Here is a 23,137-nt window from a genome sequence, read left to right on the forward strand (position 1 = left end):
CGGACTGCCAAGGCAGCAAGTAACCCAGTTTGGGTTAAGTGATCAATGAACTCCTGCTCCAACGCTTGTCAAAGCAGTGTGAAGTCTCTCTGAACGCTGTGACGTTGACGTTCAATGAAATCAGTAACGTCATAGTTGGATGTTTACCTGATTAAGTAGACTTTGTCATAGGCTGTAGCCTGAGGAAATCTTTGTAGATAGAACTCGATGTCTCTCAAGTAAGAATGAATGTCCTGGGATCCACAAGTTTATCAAGATCACACATAGTGGGATACTGATCAGTATGATCAGGAAGGAATGGAGGGCATGCTGGTGATCATATCACAGGAGTATCATGGATCCTTAAAGAAGCCTGCTGAGGGGACAGCTGTGCACCTGCTTTTGTTGGGTTTTCAGGTCCACTAGTTCTGCTCTTACCTCAGTAAGCTGGTGTTTTGTTGCAGTCAACTCCTCTTTGTGATCGATAAGTGTCTGCTTAAGATCATAATTCTCTTCTCTCATTTCTTTCTCTCTGTTGCCTCTAGTTGAGACGTTAGCTCCTCACAGTCTTTGTTCACTCTGTTGTGCATTTTCTGACAGTAGACATGTTTCAGATATGCAACCTCTTGTTTGCATTCATGCAATCTTTGATGTTGTTCTCCTAAAATCCACCACCAGTTCCTTAGTCTTGGTGGTGTTCAAGAGAAGATAGTTCTTTTTGCTCCAGTCAGTGAAGGCCTCCACTAGGTTCCTCTACTCCCCCTCCCGTCCATTGCGGATACATGCCACAACAGCCTGGTCATCAGAATACTTCTAAATGTGGCAAGACTCTGAGTTATACCTAAAGTCCAAAGTGTAGACTGTGAACAGAAAAGGAGCAAGAATAGTCCCCTGTGGAGCCCCAGTGCTGCATTCCAGTGTCCCAGAAACACAACTCCCCAGTCTGACATACTGTGTCTGTCTGTTTGTCAAATAGTCCATAATCCATGATGTCAGGGAGGGGGCCACCCCCATACATAGAAGCTTGTCTCTCAGTATGGGAGGCCGGATAGTATTGAAAGCACTGGAGAAGTCTAAGAACGTAATCCTCACATATGAACCAGGCACATCCAGATAGGCATATGCCCGGTGCATCATTTAAAGCACCACATCTTCCACTCCCAAGTGCTTCTGATAGGCAAACTGAAGGGGATCATGATCCTCCTCAACCTGCAGCCTCATGCAATGGACAAGGAGCCGCTCCAAGGCCTACATGATATGGGATGTCAAAGCCAACGGTCTATAGTCATTTAGCTCCACCGGCCGCCCTATTTTGGGCATCGGTATGAGACAAGAAGTCTTCCACAGCACTGGCTCTGAAGAGGAACAGCTAGTTGTCCTGCACAGTTCTTCAAATGCCTTAGACATACTCCATTTGGTCCAGCTGCTTTCCCTGGCCGAAGTCTCCTGAGCTCAGCTCCAACCTCTTCCATTTTTAGAGATATAAGCAGCTGTTCAGATTGTAACAGAGGGATGGTGGAGGAAGAGGGAGCAAGCATACAGGTGGAGATGGAGGTAGCAGTCATAGAGTATGAGGTATAGTAAGGAGCTGTGGAGGTGGAGGGAGCATCCACAGAGGTAGAGAGGGCAGCCTCAGAGATAATGGTGGAGGGAGCAGCCGTAGAGGCAATGGTGGAGGGAGCAGCTTTAGACATGGAGGTACAGGAAGCAGCAGCGGAGGTGGAGGTGGAGGGAGCAGACATAGACAATGAGGTGTAGTGAGGGTCTTCAGAGGTGGAGAGAGCAACCGCTGGGGTGGTGGTGGAAGGAGTAGCTGTAGAGATGTAGGTAGAAGTAGCCACAATGTCAAACCTGATGTAATACTGGTTGAAGGTATTGGCTCTATCCACATCACCATCCAAAGGCTGAGAGTTTGTTGCTATCACTAGCAAACTCTCTCCACACCTCCCTGGTATTATTGTTCTCCAGCTGTTTTTCTAACTTTTTCTTGTACTCCACCTTAGCTCACCTCAGTGTCTTTTTGAGCTCCCATTGTGCACTCCTCAGTTTCTCCTTATCCCTGTCCAGGAAAGCCCTCTTTTTCTTGTTCAGAAGGTCTTTAATGTCACTGGTGATCCATGGTTTATTGTTAGGATAGCACCATACTCTACTAACTGGGAGTACTGTGTCTCTACAGAAATGAATGTAGTCAGTGATGATGTTGACTCTCCTGTCCAAGTCATTGTCCATTTCCTGCTCCTCCATCAGTATATCCCAGTTTGTGCACTCAAAACAGTCTCTAAATGAATCCCTTGCTTCTAGTGACCATTTCCTGAAAGACCTGGTGGTAACAGGAAGCTTCTGCACACAAGGTCTAAATGTAGGCTGAAGATAGACCATGTTGTGATCAGATGCAGAAAAACTAGTCCATGCGTTTGTTTCCTCAAGGCTAGATTACTGTAACTCATTACTATCTGGATGTCCTAATATCTTAATAAAAAGCCTCCAATTAATCCAGAATGCCGCAGCCAGAGTCCTGACAGGAACTAGCAAGAGAGATCATATTTCTCCTATATTGGCTTCTCTTCATTGGCTCCCTGTAAAATATAGAATAGAATTTAAAATCCTTCTTCTCACATACAAATCCCTTCATAATCAAGCTCCTTCATACCTTAAAGACCTCATAGTACCATATTATCCCAATAGACCACTTCGCTCTCAGAGTGCAGGCCTACTTGTGGTTCCCAGAGTTCTCAAAAGCAGAATGGGAGGCAGAGCCTTTAGCTATCAAGCTCCTCTCCTGTGGAACCAGCTCTCAGCCTGGGTTCAGGAGGCAGACACTCTCTGTACTTTTAAGGCTAGACTTAAAACCTTCCTCTTTGACAAAGCATATAGTTAGGGCTGGCTTCAGGCAACCCTGAACCATCCCTTAGTTAGTTATGCTGCTATAGGCCTAGACTGCCCGAGGACCATCGGTGCACTGAGCTCCCCTACCCTACCCCCCCCCCCCCCCCCCCCTTCTCTCCCACCTCATGTATATTCCACCATTGAATGTTACTAACCTTGTGCTCTCTCTCTCCCCTAGTTTGTGCTCTCTCCCTCCCTCTCTCTCTCTCTCTCTCTCTGTACCTTCTGCAGGTGTCCCTGGTCCTGGAGCTGTTTATCGCTGATGTGCAGTTACTGGCCCCACCAACTTGCAGTGTCTATTTGTTGTTTATTTTTGCTGTTCTTTTCTCTCTGCTCTATCCACGATCTACCTAGTGGTGGAAGTGGTACAGCCCTGTAGGCCTCTTTGATGTTAGCATAGAACAGATCTAACGTCCTTTCTCCACATGTTGGACAGTCCACATACTGTACAAAGGCAGTCAGGCAGGAGGAGAGAGAGATGATTGAAATCCCCTGTAATTGCAATGAATGCTGGGTCTGTATCCTAGCAATGGCATCATGTATGACGTCACACGCCGTTGCAGGTGCCGCCTTCGTTAGAATGTAAACAACAATGGCGACTATGTATGTAAACTCCCTTGGCACATAGTATGGGCGGAAACCAACTGAGACCAGTTCAATGTCCGGACAGCAGACCTTCTCTTTCACAGTCACGTTTCGGGGGTTAACCCATTTCTGATTAAAAAAATAGGATAACTCCCCCACCTTTCATCCTTAGGTCTCTGTCGGCTCGTACAGCTGTGAAGCTGTAACGGACTAACGGACATAACGGACTCGTCCACACGAGTCCGTTATGTTGTCATTCAGCCAGGACTCAGAAAGACATATTAAACTGCACTCCCTGTACAGCCACTGGTTCCTCACAAGCGCCTCCAGTTCATCACACTTGTTAAGCAGTGAGTTCACATTCCCCATGAGCACAGAGGGCAGAAAAGACTTGTATCTTCACCTTCTGTTGTTCCTCTTAGCCTTTAGCTTAGAAAGGCCTAGCTTTAGCTAGGCTCTAGATCCACGAAACTGTCTCCTCAGCATAGTCGGGATTGGGTGAGTTCGACAATCTTGGCCCTAACCGTTCCTCTCTAGTGTACACTACTCTACTTGAGCCAGTACACATTGTAAGAAAAAACATATGAAAAAAACTACCAAAACCTTCAAAAAAACACAGGAGCTACTCTGACTTGCTGCCATTCAGAAGGGTACATTTTTTGGAAAAAAAAAAAAAAGTACAATGATCATCAGTATTCATCAGGGAATTATGCTCTACAAATGTTTACGATCTCGTATTCTGGATTACGTTACACCAGCATGGTGGTCTCACTCAGTAAGTCACTACACTGACCACCAGGTGGGCAGTTTTGGTTTGAGATATCGTCGAATGCGACATCATCAAAATGAGACACTTAGTACCGCTCCTTTGAGCCTGGCCTTTTTGGACATTTAAGACATTTGGCACTCAAAGGGTTAACAGCCAAAGCCAGCAATTTTCACAGCACTTAAAATTTGACCCCTGCTTTACTACCAGAACCAAACTCAGGCTGGACTCGAACCTAAGCTGCCACTTTGATTGTGTTACGTTTTGTACGTTCCCATCAAACAACTGCTGTTTCTTTAAAGAATGACACAATTTAAACTGTACAGCAGTTCAGTTAAACCTCTGGTCTCCCCTTGCTGTGGTCAGCTCTATTGTGTTTTAATGAAGCCCAGTTGACAATACTTTTCCTGATAAAATTAAACATGACAGCAGCTGTGTGATATAACAGATTTTAAATGGGTGTTCAAGAAGATCTTATAATTCTATATATAGATATTGTTTCCTGCTACCTATTTTTCACTGATGTTTGTTCCACTTTGTTGGTTGAATGTCTTTACAGTTGTGGCCACCTGTACCACTTCCAATGCCTGCAGCAGAATGAATGGTGCTTTTCTTTAGACCTGCAACAGCAGTGGAGCTGCTACAAGTGTACTTCCAGCCAAGGAGTAAGGGGTGGGCCTTCAATTGAAGCAAAAAGAGACCGCACCACATCCCTAGCACAGGTGTGTATGTTTTTGTAAAAGAAAGAAATCTCGAGACCGAAAAAAACATGATTTTGGTATAAAATAATTAGGTACTGATACAATGTAAAAATTATCCGTTTTTTCCATTATTTGTTCAGTTGTGGTTCTTGTAGTGTATGTGCATCATTTTTTGTAGCAAAAAAATTTCCTCAACTGCTGAAATCCATTGGTCCTATGATGGTATCTCCACTTCACTCCAGTTTCTTGTTATAGGTTTAACTACTACAAAGATGGTGCCGCTGTGTTTGGCTAGCCATCTTATGTTTTTCTAATTTGGCAAAAAGGTCGCGTCGGTCCTGGTCTATGACCGTCAAACACTTTTAAATCTTTGACCAGCTGCCTGTGAAATGTTTTTATTTGATCGTGGTGGACAAAATCTGTTGCCCCCACTGTTTTCTGGATTACCGCCCTACCTATGCCATGGCGTGCTCCTACCTAGATGACGAAGACGGAGATGCGGATGGCGTACAGACTGGTTGGTGTAATTGAGGGCTGCTATGCTCGATGCCTCACGGACTTTTCCCCTGGGTTTTCCGCATCCTGGACCCGGCCAACGGTTGTTTGTTTCCAATCACAGGTTTTTTGGAGGACACAGCGTCTTGGTTTCTTTGTCCGGTGGCTTCCCATCTCCGCCTGCGTGGAGTAAATCTTAAGCCACTGCCCCTCCACCTCTCACGAGATTTGGCTTGTTCAATGCCAGATCATAGTCTTAACAGAACATTAATACAAAGACATTTTCTTACTTCTAATAATTTGGATTTTTTCTGCATAACCGAAACATGCTTGGCGGCCGATGACGCTGGTGCTCTCATGGAGCTCTTGCCACCGAGCTGCGGCTATTTTAATTTTCCAAGGACTTCGGGCAGAGGAGGAGGTATGGCAGTTGTCTATAAGGAGGATTTTAAATGTAATCAGTCTTCCTTTCTAGCTATGTTCCCCAGTTTTTTACCTTCCCGCTTTTGAAATTGGTCAATCTAATCCCGTGTTGTGTGTTGTCATTTATCGTCCTCCCAGATATAATAATAATACAATAGACAATAATAAGGATTTTATTAACAACTTTTCTGACTTTTTAACTGGGATTATGACAAACTATGATCGGGTTCTCATTCTTGGTGATTTTAACATTCATGTGTGTTGCCCTGACAGCCTTTGGTGAAGGAATTTTTAAATATTGTTCACTCCTTTAACTTGGTGCAGTGTTTTCTTGTCCCACCCACGAACTTGGCCATACACTGGACCTTGATTTGTCCTATGGTTTGCCTGTGCTTAACTTGGAGATCGGTTACCCTGTGTTCTCCGATCATATGCCTGTTCTGCTTGAGGTGGGTTTTTCTTGTCCCACCAATAAAACCTCTGAGAAGATCGTTTTAACAGTGCTGTCTGTACTATGATGTGCTCTAAATCCTGACTGAAAATCTTCAACTAGTTCATTTCTATATAAGTGGTCTGACAGCTGCTTAGCAACAGCTTTTTCAAGGATTTTAGAAATAAATGGTAGGTTGGATATTGGTCTATGATTAGTCAAGTCTCCTGGATCAAGACTAGGCTTTTTGAGTAGGGGTTTGCTTACTGAGGTCTTAAAAGCCTGTGGTACATTGCCTGATACTAGAGATAAATTTACCAAGTCTAATAAAGATGAGCCAACTAATGGCAGGGTGTCTTTGAGCAGTCTAGTTGGGATGGGGTCTAAGACACATGTTGATGATTTAGATGAAGCTGCCGTGCTGACCTGCTGACATGAATTCAGACAGATCTATGGGAGAGAAGCAGTCTAAACATAACTGAGGTCTTGTAGATGATTCAAGAGCTACTGTAGTAGAAGATTCATTTATTGAAGGTATAGGAAGCATCTGATGAATTTTATCTCTAATAGTTATGATTTTATTTGTAAAGAAACTTCAGTCAAAGTCATCACTGCTGAGAGCTAAGGGAACACTGGGCTCAACAGAGCTGTGACTTTTTGTCAGCCTGGCTGCAGTGTTGAAAAGAAACCTGGGATTGTTCATTCCCAGACTTTGACTTCAGAGCAAGGTGTTGGTGCTGTTCTCTATCATCAGCAGGGTGGGAAGCTACAGGTCATTGGGTATGGGTCCTGAACCTTGACACCTGCAGAGTGAAATTGTCATCTGCACAGTGGGATGTTACAATTTCTGGCTCTAAAATGGGCAGTGTGCTAGAGGTTTAGGGACTGCCTCCTCTACACCACTCACTTCATGATTTAGACTGACAACCCACTTGCTTACATCATGAGCACAGCTAAACTCAGTTCAGTTGGGCACCGCTGGTGAAGACGGCATTTTTAACCAAAAGATGCCAGAAAGAAAACAGTTAGTTCTCCCAACCAAATAGTTCTGCATCCCTCTACCCTGGGTAGTTCACTGGTTATTCACCTCACATCTTGCTCTATGGCTGACAGCCAAAACAGCCTGTCATCTTGCACAAAGTGCAAGTTTTACTATGACCAGAAGGTGAGATGTGTAACCAGTAGAGACCTACCAGCAAAGTTCCCACCAGCCAGCCAAACCCACATCATGTTCAGCATGAAAATGAGAAAAGTGAAAGTGAGAAAAGAGTAGGACCAGACTCTGGATGAGGAGGTCTCTCCTCATCACTATTTCAACTGCAGGACACCATATGTAGGTTGCCCCTTTGGCTTGTAGAAAGGCTTCATTAAAACACAATATAGCTGATGGCAGAGAGGTTTAACAGTTTACTGCTACACTGTCTATGTTAAATCCATCTATCCAAAAGAAAAATCAGTACAAATTAGTTAGTCACTATTGTTGCCATAGTAATTATTGTGGCTTTATCTTTGTTTTAACCCTATGGGGTCGGACGCACGTGCCGGCGCGTTTTGACGCATCTTTTCCTGATAAGGCCGAAACAAACTTAAATTACTCCGTCAATTCTGATCGTACAGATAAAAGAAGTATATCATTCAAATCTGTAAAGGGTCTAGTTTTAGTGGTATACCATCATAATAACAACAAAACGTTGTGCTTTTTTTAAATAAAGAAAGCTGACAGGGTGCGCTCTCGGCCTTTTCTGTCTCTTCACAGACGCGTAAATAAAACAACCAGAATCTCAGCGAATACTTGCCTCATAAAAATAAGAATTATATGGCTAGGAAGCTTGAAATGTTTTCTTTTAAATGAAACAATTCAAGTCGAAAACAAATCATCACTTTTTATTTATTCCGTATGAACTGTCTCACCTCATTACAGGTAATGCGACCCCGCCTTGTACTCTGTTCACTGTTCACATGTAAATAATCTCAGGTGAACCAGGTAAATATGTGCACACCCCCGAGAAATGACATAAAACGTCCAACTTCATCATAGAATTTACTCACTTTTTCTGCGCGTTTGGATGATGGCACATCATGGACATGAAGAAGCGCTTCTTGTATTCCACACAGAGACAAATAGTTTAGCTTGTCCTCAGAGTAAAAACACTGATTTTAACTCAAATGAGGATCGTTTGGCTCCTCATTGTGTTGTATTGTGCTGCACTAATCCGTCCCATCTACATTGACTGAAAGGCTCATTATGCGCATCTTTGTCTGGTCATTCAGTGCGTCTTTTGTCTTCTCAGGTAAATCACATGACTATTCATCCTCACACACTCTCTTGCATATGGCCTTTCTGGACAAAAAGTGTCTTAGAAAATTTAAATCAGTGTATTGTTTACTGTGAATGTGTGAACAAGATGACATCCACAACACTGTGAAGTAAACACGTTAGCCTACAACATGCAGGTCTCCAAAGTCTTGTGAACCAATGTTCTGTTTGTGTTTTATGGTCTTATTTCAGTGAGTAAAAAATTGTAGTTTTTCACTAACCATGCATAAACACTTTTTTCTCAAAAACACAATCATGTATAAACTTGCTGCTCACATATTATTGTAGCCAATTTTGTGCTGATTACAGTGTTATCATACTTTAGACATTATGTTTAAAAGACACTGAAAAAAGCACAAATGTCAGGACATGTCAAAATTTGTCCAGGCCCCCAAAACCCCCTCAGATCCCAGAGGGTTAACACACTCTTAATAGTCCTATTTTTTTTCTTCCGTAAGACAAGATATTAGAGGAGTTAACTAATTAATCAGGTGCCTCTTTTAATCCATGTCACCTCGTTCCACCCCTACATTGGGATGACTAACAGGTTTGATTGACAGGTTGCTTTACTCATACGCATTATGGCTTTAGGCTCCCGGCCCCTCTATGGTAGGAATGCATTTGCTGTTCTGTCCATCCAGTGTGTACGTTCAACAAGCTCACTGCTGATTGGCTCAGTGGTTGCCAGGGAAAATTATGATGAGGTGAAAATTATTAGGTGTCATTAGATAGGGAGATGAAGATTGATGTATAGTAAGAGGTATTCATTTGGGATTTGTATATGTTTTTCTGGTTCCACCTGCCTCTCAACATTTGGAGCCAAGTACCAAGCCATAGTCATCTTTCAGTTGGATCCAGTTGGAATCCTGTTGGATTTTGTTGCTGTTAAAACACTGCTTTCAATCAGACACAGACAGTACTGATGTGTCCCTTTTTTCTGTCACAGACTCGTGTTACATCAGTGCATCATCACACAGAAGGAGAGGCTCACAGGAAGAAGGTATGGTATCATATCCCATTTGACACGGTCTCTTAGGTGTGAGGTGGCTCTTACCAAGAATCACATATGAACCTAATCAAACTGATATTCACTTTATGTTGATATATTGTATTGTATTGCATTTATTCTGCAGAATAATTGCTAGTGTAACAAAATTACGACTTTGATACCAATACCTGCCTAAGTATGTCTTAAGTAATACGACAAAGAGAGAACCAACATGCATATTCTTAAAAGGGAATAGTTCAGTCTTTATTAGAGCTTAAAGTCACTGGAGTGTGGGAATGAACTGGCGACTTGACAGAGGAGGACCGTGGGTTTTATGGTGAGGTGAGTAAATCAATGACAGATGAGGCTCATCAACCCTGCATCTGAATCTCTGCAACACACCTGCAGGGAATCAATGACAAACAGGAGGACAGCACTAGACACATGAGGGAGAGGAACACTCCTCAGGGCCATAACCCTCCCAGTCCACCAGGTACTGCAGGCCCCTCCCCCGTCGACAGTGTATGTTGGAGCATCATCGATAAACTGGGGGGGGCAGATGGGGTCTGACTGGAGGATTCAGTGGACTGTTGGATACATGCCGCCGGTTTGTGCGACGCCTTCCCTCGGGCGCAAACCATACAGGCAGAGACGTAGCCCCAGATGTCCATCACTGCATCCATCACTGGCCACCACAACCAACATCTCACGATGATCTGAGTGCGGTTCATCCTGGGATGGCAGGCGACCTTGGGGGTATGGGCCCAACTGAGTATGTGTGGACGTACAGAGCTTGGGACAGACAGACAGCTGGTCCATCTCCTGGACTGGGCTCTCGGCACTGGGCTTCTCTCACCTGGTTCTCTACCTCCCATGTCACTACTGCCACCACACAGCGAGAAGAATGGGCTTAGGCTGTGAGTCTGGGTCATAACTGGAGAACTGGCAGGAGAGAGCATCGGGCTTGGCGTTCCTGGATCTGGGTCGATAGGTAATTGTAAAGTTGATCCTGCTGGAGAATAGAGCCCATTGGGCCTGGCGGGACTTCAACCTCTTAGTGGACTGGATGTAGGCGAGGTTCATATGGTCAGTCCAGATGATGAAGGGCTGTTCTGCTCCTTCCAGCCAGTGTCTCCACTCCTCCGGGGCCAGCAGCACTCTTTTCCCGACATCATAGTTTCTTTTGGCAAGTGAGAGGCACATGGAGAAGAAGGCACAGGGATGGAGCTTTTGGTCGGTTTCAGCTTGCTGGGAAAGAATGGCCATCTCAACAATAAATTGGAAGAGGGGGTCCGGTTGAACAAGGACTGGGGCTGAGGTTAACCACCGCTTCAGTTCTTGAAAGGCAGCCTCTGTGGTCCAGGCGCCCAGGACCTGCTGGAGCTTTTGGTCCCAGCCCATGAGCCGGCAAAAGCCTTTTGTCAGGGTCCATCCGCACCTGTCCATACTCAATAAACAGCCCTTAAAAGGATATTGTTGAGCAGTGAAACTGGCAAATGATGCCAGAAGCCCAGGATTCCCAAATGTATGTCTCCATTGACTCTCTCTCTCTCGGGGCATGACAGGCTGTACAGTCTGCTAGATGGTAGGGCTGCCACTGTGCCATTGACTTCCTCTGTCAATGGCACAGTCATATGGTCTGTGAGGGGGAAAACACATGGCCTTATCCTTACTAAAGATGGCAGCCAAATCATGATAACATGTCAGAACCATAGATAGATCTATGGTCACTGGTGTTTCCTGGTAAGAGAATTCACTTCCTGTTGCAAGTGTGTTGTGCTGTGTGTGCTGTATAGCTCGTCTACGGATTAGCAACAGACTAGCTTTAGTCTAACACACCTAAAAACTAACTAAACTCTCTGAAGAATTCAATAACTGCTACATATTCCAGTTCTAGTCAAGTACTATTCTATTTTGTCTGGTGTTTTTTGCCTGCTTTAATAATAATGATACCTGTAATAAGTGCAAGGTTCTGGCAGCTTTGGAGGCGAGGATCATTGAATTGGAAGCGCAGCTCCGCACCTTTGAACAAAAGCCAGCTAGGCTACCCCCATTAGCAGGTGTGGAGCCACCGAGCTCAGGGTCTGTTAGCTGTCCGATGGCAGGTCCAGAGCAGCCCGGAGAATTAGCCTGGGTGACAGTCCGACGGAAACATACTCCTAAGCAGAAGCCCACGGCTTCTAACCGATTTTCCCCGCTCAGCGACACACCCGCTGAGAAACTGACTCTGATAATTGGCGATTCCATAGTCAGAAACGTGAAGGTAAAGACACCAGTGACCAGAGTCAAATGTATTCCTGGGGCCAGAGCAGGCAACATTGAGTCAAATTTGAAGCTGCTGGCTAAGGCTAATCGTAAATATGGAAAAATTGTTATTCAAGTAATGTGTAACTTTGCCAAAACATTATCAGACTCCGTAATTTTCTCTGGATTCCTCCCCAATCTGACCAGCGACGACATCTTTAACCGCATGTCATCGTTCTGTCTAGGCGGTGTCCAGCAAACCATGTGGGCTTCATAGACAATTGGGCCACTTACCGGGGAAAACCTGGTCTGGTAGCAAGGGACGACATCCATCCCAGTTTGGATGGCGCGGCTCTCATCTCTAGAAATTTGGCCGTAACCGCTGCTGGCGCTCCTCGGGGGGGGGGTCTGGAGGTGACCTGCTCTCTCCGCTTTCTCCCGGTGTCGCTCCCGAAGGCGATTATCTAAATGAACAGCTAGACAGATAAGGGAATTATGGTCACATAATCTGTGCTTAAGCTCTGCGCACACACACAGTTCTGCCCGCTGCAGCAAAACATATATACGACTCTTAACGAATCAAGTACCAATACATATAAATTGAGGTATTGTACTGTTTTTATGGAAGGTTATTACAATACCTTTCTTCTCTCAGTGCACTACGCAACACGAATTCCAGCTGCTGTACTGGATTTATTTGTCTTGACCTTTGTGTGTATGAATGTAACAAATTACAACGGTCTCTTATGCATTTCCACTGGTTCTTTGTTGTGGTCCAGGTGTTTGTTGAGGCAACGTTGGACCTTCAGCAGGAACAGTCCTGGGATCAGCTACGTTGTTCATACCGAGGACCATCTGGGGTATGGGCATGTGTGTAATGCATATGAATTTAAAAGTCTGTATATAGCCCTGTGATGGACTGGTGACCTGTCCTGGGTATACCCCTGCCTTTCACCCAAATCATTGCACATGATCTTTCACATGAATTGGCAACTATGCCCAAAGTGCACTTCTCTCTAGGAAAAAAGCTGGTGTAACTCACCAACATTAGTAATATCTGTAAGCATGGGGTATGAGGTTGTACACCTTTTTCTAATTTTTGTTTTCCTAATTTTTCCAGTTGTCCATCCTCTCAGAAATCTCCCACTGCAATGAGACAATGGGGCTTCTAGTCCACACTCAACCAGGAATAGAGAACTTTCAACTCAAACTTGCTCCTCCACCTCTGCTGGAAGAGTAGCACCATGACTTTTTGAACATCACATTGTTCTTTAATCAAACATAAGTTAAAAACAGAAGATTTTTGCTTTCTTGTGATTCCCTGCAGTTCCTAACTATTCTACATAAGTACAGGTTGTAATTTTTGCTTTTTTGTTATTATTTGATATTGCACAACCTTGCTTTTGTTTACATGTTTGTGCTGACATGTCAATAGGTGGGATTCCAGCATAACTGCAAAGAATGATGTCCCATTTAGTTGGATGCTACTGTTTATTTACAGACAGGAAACGATGTAAACATTTCGCTACTTGTTTTAGCACATACATATGAACCACTGATCCTTAACTTCTTTAATCTGAAATAATGATGATGATGTCACAGCTGTCTTGTCAGGTTCTAACAGTGATAAATTACTGAATAAATTGAAAATCTCAAGCTCTGTTTTCTTTGTGAATTTGGAATGTACTTTGTTTTGGTAGAATCAAACTTCAGGCTTAGCAGTGCTATCTCACATAGCAAAACAGTAAATACAATTAGCCCTGCTGGGACTTTTTTCAAATTAGTAATTAAAAGAAAGGTCAACTTATTAAGCATTTAAATAAATTATTACAGGTAGTGGTAAAGATGTGATGGATGTAGTGTTAGCTGTGGGGTTTCAAGGCAGTGCTTTGGGGAGTAATTCGATTTTCGATGCCAAATTATCCAAAATTGATCCAGAATTCAAAAAGAAACCACCTGTGAATGTAATGACTACAGGCTGGTGGATCTCATATTCAACCAATCATACTTAGAGACAAGCTCAAATGGATATTGGTGGACCCCCTCCTTTGTCTCCTGGATCACAGATTACCTGACCAAAAAGCCACAGTTCATCAGGCTGGGAATCTGCATCTCTGATAGAGTTTTGAGCAACACAGGGCTTCACAAAGGACTGCTTTGGCTCCATTCCTCTGCACACTGTTCCCAGCAGATTTTAAGTACAACTCTCAGTACTTTTGATGATACTGCTATTGAAGTGTGTATTAGGAATGGAAAGGAAAGGGAGTACGGGGCCTAAAAGGTTTCAGTGATTTAGAAACCAAGTCATGGTACCTAGACTTCTTGTTGTTGAGTTGAAACATTTCACCACTCATCTATAGCTATTTCAGTCTAAGGGAAGTTGGTGAGAGAACTTAATCCTCAGGGGTCGACAAATGCGCTGGCACGTTTTGTGGTATCTTCTAATAACAGCGAAACAAACTTAAATTACTCTGTCAGTTTTGATCGTACAGATAAGAGCAATATATCATTTGAATCTGTAAAGGGTCTAGTTTTATTTGTATACACTCATAATAACAACAAACCACTGTCCTTTTGTAAAATAAAGAAAGCAGACATGGTGCGCTCTCTGTCTTCTCTGTCTGTCATCTCTCTTCACAGACACATAAATAAAACAACCTGAATCTCAGCGAGTACTTGCCTCATAAAAATAAGAAATATATGGCTAGAAAGCTTGAAATGTCTTCTTTTAATTGAATCGACAATTCAAGTCGAAAACAAATCATCACTTTTTATTTAACCCGTATGAACGTAAGGAGAAGTACGTTTTCTCCTGTCTCACCTCATTACAGCTAATGTGATCCCGCCTCGTACTCTGTTCACTGTTCATATGGAAATTATCTGAGGTGAACCAGGTAATTAGATTTAACTCCAAGGTTTTTCATATTAGTGCTGGAGGCCAAAGCTATGACATCTAAAGTAGATGTATTATTAGATAAGCTATGTTATATCAGGTTTCACAGATATATACAGCATAGTGTCTACATACTACATATCAACAGTAATTAACACGTTGCTTCCTAGTAACAGTGCTTCCTAATAACATTGCCTAAGGGAGCAATGTGTAGGGTGAAGAGAACTGGTCCTTGCGCAACACCTTGTCTAACTCCATAACATAACAGCGTTAACACAGCATCGTATTACAGCGACTGGTGATTGGTATCAATAGAACAGTGGTTCCAATCTTATTTATCAGACAGATTCCAATTTGTTCGTGTTCTTCGTAAACCTTCCACACACAAAAGTTAATTATGGAGTTCCACAAGGTTCTGTGCAAGGACTAATTATAGCACCCTATGGTCATGATTCCCCTTTGCTGAAAAAATAGTCCATGCATTTGATATTTCAAGGCTAGATTACTGTAACTTGTTACTATCTGGATGTCCCAGTATCTCCATTAAAAACCTCCAGGTAATCCAGAATGCTAATTACCACTGCTATGCAGATGACACTCAGCTTTATCTATCTATGAAACCTGATAACACAAACCAGTTAACCATACTTCTGGTGTGTCTAAAGGACATAAAGGCCTGGATGAGCAGTAACTTTCTACTTTTAAATTCAGAGAAAACAGAAGTTATTGTATTTGGGCCTAAAAACCTCAGAAACAGTGTTTCTAACAATATAGCTACTTTAGATGGCATAGCCCTGGCCTCCAGCACTACTGTGAAAAATCTTGGAGTTATTTTTGACCAGGACATGTCCTTTAACTCACACATAAAACAAATCTCTAGAACTGCCTTCTTTCGCTTGTGAAATATTGCCAAAATTAGGAGCATCCTGTCTCAAAATGATGCAGAAAAACTAGTTCATGCATTTGCCAGCGTGTGTAGTACCAGGTACCATTCCATCTGGTTATTCTATGTTCACTGTTTAATCCAGATGTATTTTGTGTTTGTCTCGAGTCCTGAGATACCCAGGAAAATAAAGCCTGCTTGCCTTCTCCAACTCATCGCCAATACGTAACACTCACTCACTCAAGGTGCTGTATGACTCCTTGCAAGTAGAACTTCTACATAATCTTGCCGAAGTTCGTCCTCTGGGTCTATTTGTTAAAGCATTTACCTAACAAACTTGGGGGCTCGTCTGGGATTGGAATATCCCCTCTTCCTTCCAGGTTTGAACATACAAACTGTGCACGGGGGAGTCTAAGACTCCTGACTGAAAGTCCTCTGCACCAGTCCCATAAGGGAACATTTTGGAGCATCTGGGATCTGCTGGAGGGGAGAGGAGTGAATTTTGAAAAGAGAGACCAGAGACGGGCTCCTGTAAGGTAAGGAGAATTTTATAATTGAATAAGTGAACTGAGTAGGGGCCTCAGAGAGAAATAAGGGAATTGAATAGAGATCTCAGGGAGTGAGGACTCAAAATAAAACAGAATAAAATTTGAGATTTTTTTGTGAACGGAGTCTTGGGGAGTTTCTGATTCAAATAAGACCATAAGCTTGAGTGGAGTCCCAAAAGAGTCTCTGGTTCGAATTGAGGCCATGCAAAACTAAGTGGAGGAGAACTATTAGCTCACATCAGGGCCATGCAAAAACTGACTGAGTTACTGCTTTCAGACAAAGCTGTAAATTTGTGTGGCTTCAAAAAATCGTTAACTCAAATATATTCAGGTAAAATCGAATAGGGCTCTCAGAGAATCAGAAACTCCAACGAAACCATAAAGCAGTCTGTAGGGGACCCAAAACTAAAATATCCCTATGCAATGTTGAAGGTGCTTTTGAGCATAACGGCCGAGAGAATGAAGGTACCAAGGATAAAAAATATAAAAATTTCAAAAATAAAGTGAATTTAAAAAAAATAATGTGTATCATAATATAATAATAATAAATAAATATTAGTGAGTATAAAACAATAGTAATTGGATAAAGAAATAAAATGGGTAATAAGAATACTAATTTAGAAGAACTGGTCACCGGTGATGCAAAATTGATGCATCAAAAGGATCCTAAAAACATTAAAAAAATAGAAAAATGGAAAAATAAATATGGATTTTCAGAAAAGTTCAACTGTGAGGACCGTAGAAACTTAGTGAAGGATATAAAAAGTAAGACTAACAAAAATCAGAAAGATCAGAGAAAAGAAGGGCTGTTTGCAGCACAAGAATGGTTAAAGGAAGCATAGAGTCGACAGAGAGGAGAGAGGAAGAAGCCAAGAAGAAGAAGACAAGAGAAGAGAAGTAGAAAAAGAATTAAATGCCACTGCACTAACAATGTATTTAGGGCAAAGTGCTAAATTTACAGATGATCAAGCAATGTCATGCTGTAGACCACCTCCTTGTCCTAGCAATCCACCAATCCACCACCAGCTCAGCTTCCTCTGTACGCCCAGGGAGAAGAGGGTGCTGTCGGTGGAGCAATATTACCTCCCACAGTGCCTTCTGATCCTGTGCCTCAACCTCAATTTCCTTATACAGAAGATAGTGAGGGAGTGCTGGCTTATTTTAACAGACTGAAAGAGGTGTTTAACACTCACAGTGGAATATCAGTACCTGAAGGTCAGTTAAAAAATGACTTCTTAAATGACATGAAACCTGAGATTTCTGGATTTACTTGAAAGCATCAAATTGGCTGGCAAACCTGACAGAGACTAGAAATTATGCTGTGCATGTGGCTACTGTCCTCCAATAAAGAGAAAAAGAAGAAAAGGAACTTAGGAAAACAGCTGAAATGTTTTTCACTGACTATGATAATGAAATGGTTTCATTGCCCCCTGAAGTGTTATTTTCAGGGGGGCAAGCCATGGCTTGAGGTCCAGGTCAGGGGGCGGGGATGAGGTCGTGGCCGGAGACCTGGCAGACAGCAGATAGTTAATCATGACTAATGCTATGTCTGTAAAAAGACAGGTCACTGGGCTAAGAACTGCCCAAAAAAAAAAAGACACGCCCTGAGCAGCAGGATGTGATACACCTTATAAAGATGCTGAAATGACAGTGTTTGTAGTTGGATCTTGTAAGAAAAATCCAGACGGATCTAATTCTACAGGTTATGCTGTGGTAACACTTAAAGCTGAACCACTGCCATCACACTCATCAGCTCAAGCTGCAGAACTGATTGCTCTAACAGAAGCATGTAAATTAGGAGAAGGAAAAGTAGTTAATATCTACACTGACAGTAATTATGGATTTTCAACTGTACATGTGTTTGCTCAGTAGTGGAAGAACAGAGGAATGATCACATCCTCTGGTAAGCCCATCACACACAAAGACTTTATTTGCAGCTGTGCAGCTACCTAAAAAGGTTATTAATTGTAAGTGCGATACAACTGTGAGGAATAGACATGTCTTTTGGTAATTGTAAAGCTGATTAAGTTACTAAATTAGTAGCAAACCACTGCCTTTACCATCTACAGTTACAGTTAAACATCTTGATGAGCAGAACAGTGTACCTTAGAAATGAAAAAACCTGTGGGTAACAACAAAAACAAAGAGAAAAAAGTGTAAATTAAATGACATCAACGTTTGAAGATGTAAAGATAAAAAGTAGTGCCCATCACAACCAAAGAATTCATTTTACAACTTCTTGATGCTGTACAGCTGCCTAAAAAGGTAGCAATTTTTAAGTGTGCTGCACATACAATAGGGACAGACACTGTTTCTATTGGAAACTGCAGAGCTGATGAGGCAGAAAAACAGGCATCCTGTAAACCACTGCCTCTGCAAGCCACTGTTACAGTTGAACATCTTGATGAGCAGATACTTAAAGATACACAGAATAATGCATCCCAGAATGAAGAAGACTTATGGATAAAAAAGAATGTAAATTAGATGATAACAACGTTTGGAGATGTAAGGATAACAAAGTAGTGTTACCTAAAAATTTATTCAGATATGCAGCTGTACTGACACATGCATACGTCAGCAGGAGGGATGGTAGGACTAGTAAACAAAGTGTTTACAACATACGGTTTTACAAACTACTCTAAAAAAAAAATTGTCAACAATGTGAATTATGTGCAAAAATAATCCACAGGGACAAATTGTGACAAGAAATAGTGGAAAGTTTGAACCACTGATGTGCAGTTACTGGCCCCACCAACCTGCAGTGTGTATTTGTTGTTTATTGTTGCTGTTCTTTTCTCTCTCCTCTATCCACTCACTCTAACTGGTCGAGGCAGATGGCCGCCCAAACTGAGCCTGGTTCTGCTGGAGGTTTTTTCTTCCGTTAAAGGGAGTTTTTCCTCTCCACTGTCGCCAAGTGCTTGCTCATAAGGGATTTGTTGGGTTTTTAGTTTTTGTAAAGTGCCTTGAGATGATTTGTATTGTGATTTGGCGCTATACAAATAAAATTGAATTGAATTGAATTGAATTGAATTGAATTGAATTGAATTGAATTGAAAGTTTCCACTACCTGAATATCCTTTTCAACACATTTGCAATTTTATTGAACTAAATAACTGAGAGGGAAAGAAATACTGTTTAGTGATAATTAATGCATTAACCAAATGGACTGAAGCAAAGCATCCTAATGCAGCTACTATTATTCCCAAATCTGGAATTCCAGAGAAATCAACCTGCACAGTACTGGAATGCATTCGCAATGAATCATTCTTAAAGCTGACAACACTGAACAGTTCTTTTAAATCCGGCCATGGATGGGGAATGTCTTGCTTTTCTGAATCTCGTCGTCTTCGGACTCGGCAATACTCCCTGGATCCCTTTCTTTGTCCATATCGCACTGCAAGTTTTCTCTCTTAACCTGTACACTCACTCGATTTCCCTCTCTAGTAAACACTGATGAATAGGGCCTGTTATCTCTTCTCTCTCTAAGGTCAGTCTGTTCTAACCTTCACTCTCTATTAAGACACTTGTAAATAAAAAAAAGAATTTCCTTTTTTTGTGTTGAACTTTAAGTTTTGTGGAGTTATGAGAAGATGTATTGTGTATCATTGATGGCAAAAAAAACATTTTTACTTTTTACTTAAGTACATTTCAGACCCTGTACTTTCTTACTTTTACTTGAGTAAAGGAGTTGAGTCAGTACTTCTACATTTAGCAGTCTTTTTTCACACAAGTATCTGTACTTCTACTTAAGTATAGAATGTGAGTACTTTTGCCACCTCTGCCGTCTATACTAGGAGTCTCTAACTCCAGTCTTCGAGGGCCACTGTCCTGCTTGTTTTCCAACTCTCCCTGCTCTACCCACTGCTAATTACCTGGATCAGGTGTGTTCAGCCAGTCAGCAACTGCAAGGGTAGGGATAGTTGGAAAAGAAGCAGGACAGTGACCCTCGAGGACTGAAGTTACAGACCCCTGCTGTATACTTATAATACTAGACTTAAAGCCTTTCTTTTTAACAAAGCTAGCAAACCGAGCAAGCCGCTCGGTTCACCCTGAACCATCCCTTTGTTATGCTTCTACAGGACTAGACTACCTGAGGATTCTCCATTGGTACACTGAGCTCTCCTCTCCTCTCCTCTCCTCTCCTCTCCTCTCCTCTCACATGTATATGTCCCCATTGAATGTCACTAACTTAGTCTCTCTCTCTCTGTACCTTTTGCAGGTGTCCCTGGTCCTGGAGCTGTATATTGCTGATGTGCAGTTACTGGCCCCACCAGTCTGCACAGTGTTTATTTGTTGTTTATTGTAGCTGTTCTTTTCTCTCTCCTCTATCCAACCAGTTGAGGCAGATGCCCACCCAAACTGAATTTGGTTCTGCTGGAGGTTTCTTCCATTAAAGGGAGATTTTCCTCTCCACTGTCATCAAATGCTTGCTCATAAAGGGGTTTGTTTGGGTTTTGTTTTTTCGTTTTTTTAAAGTGCCTCGAGATGACTGTATTGTGATTTGGCACTATACAAATAAAATGTAATTGAATAATCTGTATACCAATTACAAGTTGCTTATTGATGAAAATCTTCAAAAAACAGACCATAAAGTGACATAATACAGAGAAATGATAAATGTTTCAAATAAAGCATCACTCGTACACTGGTGTCCTACTCTGCTCTTTAGTGACACCTACCTAATTTGCAACTAAGCACTGTATGCCTCTCTCCGCTACTGTACTCCTTTTATAGAGTGTCTGCAGACTTCTTTACCCACATTATAAACCAATCATCTAACCAAATTATAAATAACCGTTAAATATGCATGTACTCATTGAGTCAATCATTTGTACAGACAAAAGGGGAAGGTGGGACACTGCATATGTGCCAGTCTTTTCTGCTACACTAGAGTTCATCACAGAAATCTTGCTAAGCCTGTTAACTGCTTTGTTGCAAGTCATACAAAGTTTTATCTGTAGAGTTACTGTTTGCAGCTCTTATAGTTTCTATAAGAAGGTAATTACTAATCGAAAGTAAAATAAACATTCCAAAAGCAGAGTATTCCGCAGTACTGTGAACAATTTTAGGCACTAAAATACAACAGGGCAGGGGTGGTTCTAGACCCTTTTTAGGGGGGCTAAAACCCTAGTAAAAAACGATCAACTATCAAAATTTATTGAGTATAATTTTTACTTTTAAAATAAAAATGAAAATAAGAAATGCAGGACATGTCAATTAAAAAAAAGATCTGAGGTTTTTTTACTTATTTTTTTTAATTCTCTTTGTTATTCTGTGCATACGTGATAGCCCTTGCTTAGAAGTGCAACGGCTTATGCTGTATGTCAGCCAGAGGCGGGAGACGATGAAATGTTTTGTGACATGTAGGTGGTTATAGAAGGTATTTTCTATCATTTTTTAAAATTGTTTAGCCTGTATTTGTGCATTCAATGTGTACAATGTCTATGGAAATATGCCATCTCAAATTGCATACATACATAGTACAGAGCCCAGCGCATGACATGTGGACAAAATATATAATAACGTAGCAAACTAACTACCAATTAAGAATTCAGAATTGTTTTCAGTTAAATTGTGGGTCGTGGCTTTGATTCACTAAAATGAGGTAACGTTATGTTAATAAGTTGTGAGAAGAACGAATCCTCCATAATAATCAACATCCAATTTATAATTCAGCATTGTTTGGTCACGTTTTGCAAACTAAAGCAATCGAGTTTTCTTGCCAGAATACACATCAACAACACTAGGTAGTGTTATCAGTTAAGTCTCCCTAAGGATGAAATCCTAGAACTGCCCCTGCAACAGGGTATGTTTTTAATATAAGTTACATTTTCATGGTTTTAACAATTCAACAAATTTCAACAAATAATATCATACAAAGTGCAGTACAAGAAACAAAACCTAAATCTAATGAGTATTTGCAGCACTCCGATTTGCCTTAAGAGGCAGTGTCTTCCATCTTCATTTGATCCCAGACTAACTCCATACTGCTGAGATCAGGGCTCTGTGAGGATCATCTGCTAGCTTGGCCAGCCAGACTATCTCTTTTTCTGTTCTATACAAAGAATAAGTCTGGAATCGCATTGGTTGAGGTTGAATTTCAGAGGGCGGGCCAATGGACACAGAAGTCAGAGAAACTAAAGATATGATGTGTGTGGTAGAGTAGAGGTGCTGGTGAATGACGGTTGTTGTTTTTATTGTAAAAACATGAGAATGTACATGAATATCACCAGTTCTGTGCATACTTTTGAACAGAGTAAACAGCAAAAGCCAGTTGTTGAAAGATTTGTGGACTTGGGACTGGCATTGGGAAACCTTACAAACAAGTTACGCATAAAGCTCGCCCCATTGCAGATAAATGGCGGTGAACGAAAGAATGTGGGTCTGAATGGCCAGGGTAGTTATCTGCTGCAAGACTCCTGGTTCTTCTTGCCTCTAAAAATAGTTCTTCATAAACTTCAGTGGGTTCTTTATGGGCTTGTTGTGTTGCACAGTGGGCTGCACAATGAACCTGGGATCAATCAGGCATCTGTTGGTGTTTTGTGATAAGAATCTACAACACTTAAAGTGCCTAAAACGCCTGCACAGTAGTGTATATGATGGCCTTGTTAACTTTCTATATAGGTATATAATGGCAGCTCAAACAAGTTACGCATAAAGCTCGCCCCATTGCAGATAAATGGCGGTGAACGAAAGAATGTGGGTCTGAATTGCCAGGGTAGTTATCTGCTGCAAGACTCCTGGTTCTTCTTGCCTCTAAAAATAGTTCTTCATAAACTTCAGTGGGTTCTTTATGGGCTTGTTGTGTTGCACAGTGGGCTGCACAATGAACCTGGGATCAATCAGGCATCTGTTGGTGTTTTGTGATAAGAATCTACAACACTTAAAGTGCCTAAAACGCCTGCACAATAGTGTATATGATGGCCTATGATAACTTTCTATATAGGTATATAATGGCAGCTCATATTAGCGGGAAATATAAAATGATGTGTGCCACTT

The 23,137-nt window shown here is 41.9% G+C and overlaps 1 protein-coding gene across 2 annotated transcripts in view; it reads left to right on the forward strand.

Moving 5' to 3' along the window:
- vps8 (VPS8 subunit of CORVET complex) overlaps nt 1–13,474 on the forward strand; it is a 111,836-nt gene extending 98,362 nt beyond the window's left edge. For both annotated transcript variants that reach the window (XM_026308587.1, XM_026308588.1), the window contains 4 exons: nt 4,776–4,938; nt 9,529–9,582; nt 12,594–12,674; nt 12,935–13,474. In XM_026308587.1, the coding sequence (XP_026164372.1) occupies nt 4,776–4,938; nt 9,529–9,582; nt 12,594–12,674; nt 12,935–13,054 (418 nt within the window). In that variant the 3' untranslated portion in view covers nt 13,055–13,474. The remainder of the gene's footprint in view (nt 1–4,775; nt 4,939–9,528; nt 9,583–12,593; nt 12,675–12,934) is intronic.
- Nucleotides 13,475–23,137: the final 9,663 nt, after the last annotated feature.

The sequence above is a fragment of the Mastacembelus armatus genome, chromosome 15, assembly GCF_900324485.2.
Source record: "Mastacembelus armatus chromosome 15, fMasArm1.2, whole genome shotgun sequence".
Taxonomy (NCBI): domain Eukaryota; kingdom Metazoa; phylum Chordata; class Actinopteri; order Synbranchiformes; family Mastacembelidae; genus Mastacembelus; species Mastacembelus armatus.